Genomic DNA, 7762 nt, shown 5'->3' with positions numbered 1-7762 from the left:
GATAAGAACAGCAATGTTGAGCTATGCACTCATCGCAGATAAATACATAAAACCTTTGAAATTATGACATAACCAGTACTGTTAGATTTATGGTTATGGGTATCGCTCTCATTCCAACCTCCTACTTTACATTTATCATCTTTATGTTCATACTGCATCTCCATTTTCAATGTCTTACAAGTTTCTCCCTCTCCTAGTAACCTTTTCAGCTGAAATTTCATATGCTTCATATTAGCTCAGAAGCAAATTCTTTTCTGGAAAGTTGAACCTATCTGTTCAGCCATTTCTGAGTTACTCAAGCATGAAGGCAGGTTGTTTAGGAAATGTGTCAAGATCCACTTTTTAAGTGTTCAGATTTAATTCAAGATGATTTAAATTTAAACCTCCCAGAGCTGTCATGCATGTGTTCTCTCAGGAGAAAAACATTCTTTGCTTTGAGATATAACCAGTTGAGGTTTACACTCTACTTTCTGTATCAATGGGGTGTGGTTAGGAATAGATCTGCTCAGATCCTGGAAACCTCTTTGGGTTTCCAGAACCTTCATGCATATTTATGAGTGCTTTATCCTCCCCACCCCACCCCCCCACCCATTATCAACTCTCTAGGAGAACTTGAAGGTAACAACTGGTGTCTGACTGTTCCTTGTCAGGCAATAATAAAAGTTTTATTCTATGAAAAATTGGAAAAATAAGGATTTAAAATATTTATTTATTGAAAATTGGGCATTAGAGACAGGTAGACAGGAATATCTGTATCGCCAACACCATCTTTTAAGAAAACATTATTGGATATATTAACAAGACTTTTCTCAGATGAGAAAAGACTTCATCATAAGATTATAAGTGCTCTGAAATACTGGGAATGTACAAAATTAAAAAGAACTAAAGTAGGAATAGGTGGTGAATGGCATAGAGGCAGGAGAGAAGAGGATAGGCATCTTCCTTCTGACCTGGCAGACAGACTCAAGGCCAATGGATGTGTTTCATTATCTGTTGTGGCATGGCTTCCCTGATAGCTCAGTTGGTAAAGAATCCACCTGCAATGTAGGAGATGCGGGTTCGGTTCCTCGGTCAGAAAGCCCCCCTGGAGAAGGGATAGGCTACCCACTCCAGTATTCTTGGGCTTCCCTTGTGACTCAGCTGGTAAAGAATCTGCCCGCAATGCGGGAGACCTGGGTTGGACCCCTGGGATAGGAAGATCCCCTGGAGAAGGGAAAGGCTACCCACTCCTGTATTCTGGTCTGGAGAATTCCATGGACTGTATAGTTCATGGGGTGGCAAAGAGTTGGATACGAATGAGCGATTCTCACTTTCACTATTGTGGCATGACAAACCACCTCAAAACGTATGCCCTAAAACAACAACCCTTTTAGTATCTCTGGGGGTTGGCTAGGTTCAGTTAGACAGTTATTGCTCAGGGTCTCCCATGTAGTTGCAGCGACCAGGGCTGGCTAGCACTCTCTGAGGGTTCACTCACTCACCTAGGTGTAGCACCTGGGCTGGGAATGAAGGAGTCTTCGGGCCTGGAAAAAGAAGATAAGGACCTCAAAGGCCCAGGCTGGACCACCTGACTTGGGGAAAACAAAACGGAAGTTAAAGTCCCACCACTATACTCTGGGCAGATTGCATCAAACCAAGACTTTCACCCCCCTGCCCGGGACCCCGCCCCCACCCCCCGCCCGTCACCATCCCCAGCTCCCTACCTCCAAGAGCCATCTCCCCCTCCTCCCTCTCCCCTGAGGTACCTGCTCCAGCGATTGCAGAGCGCCCATTTTCCCAGCCCGAACAAAACCCGGAGCGGTGGAATCCCTCGCCCGGAGCGCCCCGGCGGCCACTGGGCATGCTCCGTCGTCAGTCAGGCTGGGGCCGGGAGCAGCCAGCGCCGTGCGCGCCGGCGGGTTCCTCCCGCGGCCGCACGTCCTCCGCCTCCCAAGCCGGGGGCGGGCGCGTGATGGCGGCGGCGGCGGGGAGCGCCAGCGGCGGGAGCAGCAGCAGTGACACGTCGAGCACCGGCGAGGAGGAGAGGATGCGGCGCCTCTTCCAGACCTGCGACGGCGACGGCGACGGCTACATCAGCAGGTACTCGGGGAGGTCCGCGGGACGGGCCGGAGCGCGACCCGCCTCTCCGCGCTGCTCGAGATCCCTCCTCTGCCCCCTCGCCCCCTACTTCCCCCAAGTTGCTCCGAAGCTTACGGGAAAAGTTGCCCGCGACTCTGAGAGCGTGTCGCCGGCTCGGCCACTGAGGCCGAGGAGCTAGCTGCTCAAGCTCGTCTTCTGGAGGTGCCGGTTGGTGCAACTTTCCCCAGCGCTGCCTTTGTCTGGGCACAGGGAGACCTTTCTTTCGGATGCGGGTCCTCCCCGGGACTGGGAGCACTCCTGCCTCTGGGGAGTCTAGTGTTGGCCGCTTGCCCAAGTAGAAGAGGCTGCCCTGCAGCCTCAGAGTGTCAAGACGCTGTGGCCACCGGGCAGCGGTCTTGTCCAGTTGCTCGGCGGACAGACCCGGGACCACACCGGCAGAGGAATGCACCCTCAGCGACAGAGCTGAGCAGGAAAACAAGCTGTGAAAAACTTTCGTGTGCCACAGAGGCCCTGCGTTCCAAACTTCGGAGCCCGCAGAGTGTGCGTATTAATAGTTTGCCGCTCAGTACTGGTCTAAACATCTTAGCCTGAGGGGAGCGAAGCGTTCAGGCGCAAAGTGGGGGCTGAGAGGTGAGGCGGGAATATAGAGTCCTACTCCCTACCCCGGCTCAGGGCTCCAAACAGGTGAGCCTCTCGAGGGGCCTCGGGGCGCCTCTGCGTGATCACTTCAAACCCTCTCTGTGCTGACTTCCAGCTCCCCTGCAGGGGCGGTATTGCAACGTCAAGAGGCGAGGCTTGGCAAAATAATTACTCTGCCCGAATGTTTATCACGTATCAGACACTGATGGTGAGGAAGGCAATCGTAACGTCTTCCAGAATGCTTATATGAAAGGTCGACACTGGGCGCTGAAGCCTGTACGCGCCGAAAATTGAATTGCCTTCAAAGGGGTAGGCAGCCTAAATTGTGTGTTACATTTTGTTTTAGCCTTTGCCTTGGTGATGGTGAAGATACTTTGAAAATCCCAGGGTGCCTCCTACTGATTGTACTTGCTTACACAGAGAAAGAGAGTAGGAAATCCCTCCCCACCCCCAAATTTAAAAAAAAAAAAAAAAATCTCAGAAACAGGTGATTAGACGTATGGGAAAAAAAAAGACAAAATTCTTTCGGACTTGACTCAATTATGATAATTCCTAGCTGAATTTTATTACTTTTTTGAAGTTTCATTGGAAAACATTAGAAAGATATCAGAACACTTTATGGAGTAATTATGTCCTGAAATGAAAGAAATATGTAACTCCAAGTGACCTTGTATATATTTTCATCTGGAAGTCTTTCCCTTTTTTGGTTCCAGAATAAAAAAAATTTCATCATATAGTTTAGTTTTTTTGTTGTTGTTATTTCCTTACCTGAAAGGGCATTATCTCATTTGCAATAATATAAGCTATCAGCATTCTTTATGTTAGAATGCAAAAAGACATTAATTTTATATGAGCAAGAGTGCATATAGAAAACAACCAAAATTCTCTCCCTCCTTTCCTTTAATCCTATTAATATTGTTACTTTATCTTAACTACACTTTCTATATAAATGTTCATATTATTTTGAATAGGGTCTGTGTGGACCCTGAAGGATAACGAATTTTGCTTGAGAACTTTGTTTTGGGAGGTGAAGCATTTTAAGGGCATGATGGTAAAGAAGGAATTTTAGAGGGAGGTAGAAATTCACTGGAGTAAAACTTTATCCTTTGAGCCACATCACTTTAATATATCTGCTTGAAAGTTGGAAGGTATGTTCAGTAGTGGTTCAGTTCAGTTCAGTCACTCAGTCGTGTCCGACTCTTTGCGACCCCATGAACTGCAGCTCATCAGGCCTCCCTGTCCATAACCAACTCCCAGAGTTCAGTCAAACTCATGTCCATTGAGTCAGTGATGACATCTAACCATCTCATCCTCTGTCATCCCCTTCTCCTCCTGCCCTCAGTCTTTCCCAGCATCAGGGTCTTTTCAAATGAGTCAGCTCTTCGCATCAGGTGGCCAAAGTATTGCAGTTTCAGCTTCAACATCAGTCCTTCCAATGAATACCCAGAACTGAGCTCCTTTAGGATGGACTGGTTGGATATCCTTGCAGTCCAGGGACTCTCAAGAGTCTTCTCCAACACCACAGATCAAAAGCATCAATTTTTTGGCACTCAGCTTTCTTTATAGTCCAACTCTCACATCCAAACATGACTACCGGAAAAACCATAGCCTTGACTAGATGGACCTTTGTTGACAAAGTATTATCTCTCTGCTTTTCAATATACTATCTAGGTTGGTCATAACTTTTCCTCCAAGAAGTAAGCGTCTTTTAATTTCATGGCTGCAGTCATCATCTGCAGTGATTTTGGAGCCCAGAAAAATAAAGTCTGACACTGTTTCCACTGTTTCCCCATCTATTTGCCATGAAGTGATGGGACCGGATGCCATGATCTTCGTTTTCTGAATGCTGAGCTTTAAGCCAACTTTTTCACTCTCCTCTTTCACTTTCATCAAGAGGCTTTTTAGTTCCTCTTCACTTTCTGCCATAAGGGTGGTGTCATCTGCGTATCTGAGGTTACTGATATTTCTGCCCACAATCTTGATTCCAGCTCGTGCTTCTTCCAGCCCAGTGTTTCTGATGATGTACTCTGCATATAAGTTAAATAAGCAGGGTGACAATATACAGCCTTGATATACTCCTTTTCCTACTTGGAACCAGTCTGTTCCATGTCCAGTTCTAACTGTTGCTTCCTGACCTGCATATAGGTTTCTCAAGAGGCAAGTCAGCTGGTCTGGTATTCCCATCTCTTTCAGAATTTTCCACAGTTTATTGTGATCCACACAGTCAAAGGCTTTGGCATAGCCAATAAAGCAGAAATAGATGTTTTTCTGGAACTCTCTTGCTTTTTCGAAGATCCAGCGGATGTTGGCAATTTGATCTCTGGTTCCTCTGCCTTTTCTAAAACCAGCTTGAACATCTGGAAGTTCACGGTTCACATATTGCAGAGCCAAAACTTTAGCTGTGGGCAGAGTTGCTGTGGAAGTTATTTTTAGGCTGCTACAGAATTTCCATATAGGAGGAGTTCAGGGTGGCAATTTCATTGAGAGGAGGAAGCGAAGACTTTTTCCAGAAGTGTCTTTACACAGCAAGCACAGTTTTCCTGGAGCACATGTTTATTTGGTATGCTGGAGGAATGAGGTTAATGAAAATGAGTCCATTTCCAGTGTCACTTCTTCATGCTGCCACTATTTAATGACTTTACTGACTCTCTATAGTGTGTGGTAAGGTGTGGAATGCTGTGAATTTTGTCTTATATTAAATTTGAGAGTTGGGCTTTCTAACTTAAAACTTTGAATTCTTTAAAAGATAATGAAGTTTGTGCTAACATCAATAGTTGTATCCATTAGGATTTCGTTTGGGCTGTACGTAATAGAATATGTAAGTCAAATAAGGGTTGACTGTAACACCTAGAAGTCTGGAGGTGGGCTAGCCAGGCTGAGGAAGCAGCTCCATAATGGGATCAACACATAGCTTCTTTCTGTCTTCTGTATCACCATTCTTCACATGGAGCATTCATCTTCATGGTTATCTCACAGTCCTAAAATGATTGCTGTGTCTCTGACTTCATCTCCAAGTTCTGGGGAGGAAAGTGTAAGAGGAAGCTGAAGTGGATGATGCCTATATCATCAAAGCAAAGCATAGCTTTCCCAGATCCCTTAATTGACATAATGTTGGTCAAACTTTACATGTAATAGAGTTTAAGGAAGCATGTCCTCCATTTGGGTACATTGCCTCCTATACAGAAGCTGAGTTCTGTTATTAAGAGTGAGAAATGGATATTGGGTAGGCAAGTAGCAACCAATACATGTAATAAAACTCCCCATATTAACCCAAATTCAACTGCATTGGCTCGAGTCCTTTACCCTAGCCCTCATCTTCAAAGAGGAGTGAACTGGAGGTGTTGTGTTCAGAGAAGGGATAAGGAGAAGAGAGCCTGAGGCCCTGGGGACATGTCAAGGCATACCATTTTCAGGAAGAAGGGAGATAAAAAGTTAGGGCTTTGTGTCTTAAATATCCTCTAGGCCCAGCCTTCCCCATCAAACTGACAAAAAAGGGTATTATCTAACTGGAGATTCCTGGAATTGTTGCTGCTGCCCAGGAACTCCGAGGCTTCCAGGGGAATCCAGAATCATTCCCATAGATACTTGAACTGCCATGAGGTGGAGCCAAGCCACAGCTTGAAGAGGGAGGGGTTTGGGCTGCACAGTGACTGCTGCAGGCTCTGCTGGTGCCTTCACTAACCTCACGATGACTTCACGCTACACTTTCTGGTATTGAGTTTTGCAGGCCCTAGATATCCTGTGATTGGAGATGGTGGTTTTACTCTATTGGCTGACATTAATTTCCCTTTGAAAGTCTAAGGTTTTTGTCTTTATCCTTCAGCTTAAGAAACTGTTTATGTTGCACATTTTGACAAATATCATAAACCATCGGTTTCATTTAGGCTTAGTCTTCAAACCTCAGCTCAGACTTTATTGCCTTTGAGAGAGCTTCTATGACCACTGTATCAAAGTGAGTTAGGGACTTCCCTGGGGGTCCAGTGGTTAGGACTCTGCTTTCACTGCTGAGGGCTTGGGTTCAATTCCTGGTCAGGGAACTAAGATCCTACCAGTTGAGTGGTGTCACCAAAATAAGAAAATAATAAATGAAGTGAGTCATCTCTACCCCAGCATTATTCTCCATCATAATACCAATGGCTTTCTTCCAAAGAACCCTTTTCAACCTGTAATTGCATTTGTTTATTGCTTTGTTTGCCAATTTATTGTCATTCTCCCACTAAATATAGCCTTCATGAGGGACAGAATCATGTTTTATCAACTGTACACTCAGGATCTAGCACAGTATTTGCCATATAGCCCTCAATCAGTAAATTCTGATGAATAAATAACCAAGAATAAACAGTGGTATGTCATGTATATTGAAAAATCTTTCAGGCATTTTCCTTGTTTATGAGATACTTTAAATGTAAGTATATTTTATTATATATTTTCCTTTAAAAATAACTTCTTCCTAGTTATATAAAAGATATTTTTGTTGCTGAAAATTTGGAAAATATATAATCAAATCAAATCAAAATCATCCAATACCCCATAACTGGGCTTCCCAGGTGGCTCAGTGGGTAAGGAATCTGCCTGCAATGCAGGAGATGTGGATTCAATCCCTGGGTCGGGAAGATCCCCTGGAGGGGGGCATGGCAACTAACTCCAGTATTCTTGGTTGGAAAAATCCCGTGGGCAGAGGAGCCTGGCGGGCTACAGTCCATGGGGTCACAAAGAGTCAGACACAACTGAAGTGGCTGAGCACATACGCACATCCCATAATAAGGAGTATCGTTTCTGTTTTCCTGATGACATATCTACATCATAACATTCCTCTAGTAAAATTAAAAATGATTGGATAAAAGGAAAAGCATCTTGTGTTCTTGGTTAGGAAGATTTAATATTGTTATGATGGCAGTAATCCCCTGTTTCACTCCCCACAACCTCCCCAGCTCTAGGCGACCATTAATCTACTTTCTGTCTCTATAGATTTGCCTGTTATGGATATTTCATGTAAATGGAATCATACACTATGTAACCTTTAGTTGCTTGTGTTTTGGTGTCA

The 7762-nt window shown here is 44.8% G+C and overlaps 1 protein-coding gene and 1 long non-coding RNA gene across 2 annotated transcripts in view; one reads left to right on the top strand and one right to left on the bottom strand.

Annotated features, from left to right (window-relative positions):
* Positions 1 to 719: 719 nt before the first annotated feature.
* On the bottom strand, positions 720 to 1885 carry LOC102392951. Its single transcript, XR_329261.4, has 3 exons — positions 1746 to 1885; positions 1482 to 1571; positions 720 to 1037 (listed from the first exon to the last, which is right to left on the bottom strand). It is a non-coding gene; the product is annotated as an uncharacterized LOC102392951 (long non-coding RNA).
* Positions 1752 to 7762, top strand: part of MCC (MCC regulator of WNT signaling pathway) — a 523821-nt gene continuing 517810 nt past the window's right edge. Inside the window, exon 1 of the mRNA XM_025296457.3 lies at positions 1752 to 2079. Within this exon, the coding sequence (XP_025152242.2) occupies positions 1841 to 2079 (239 nt within the window). The 5' untranslated portion in view covers positions 1752 to 1840. The remainder of the gene's footprint in view (positions 2080 to 7762) is intronic.

This window comes from Bubalus bubalis, chromosome 11 (genome assembly GCF_019923935.1).
Source record: "Bubalus bubalis isolate 160015118507 breed Murrah chromosome 11, NDDB_SH_1, whole genome shotgun sequence".
NCBI classification, from domain to species: Eukaryota; Metazoa; Chordata; class Mammalia; order Artiodactyla; family Bovidae; genus Bubalus; species Bubalus bubalis.
This window is presented reverse-complemented; position numbering and strand designations above follow the sequence as displayed.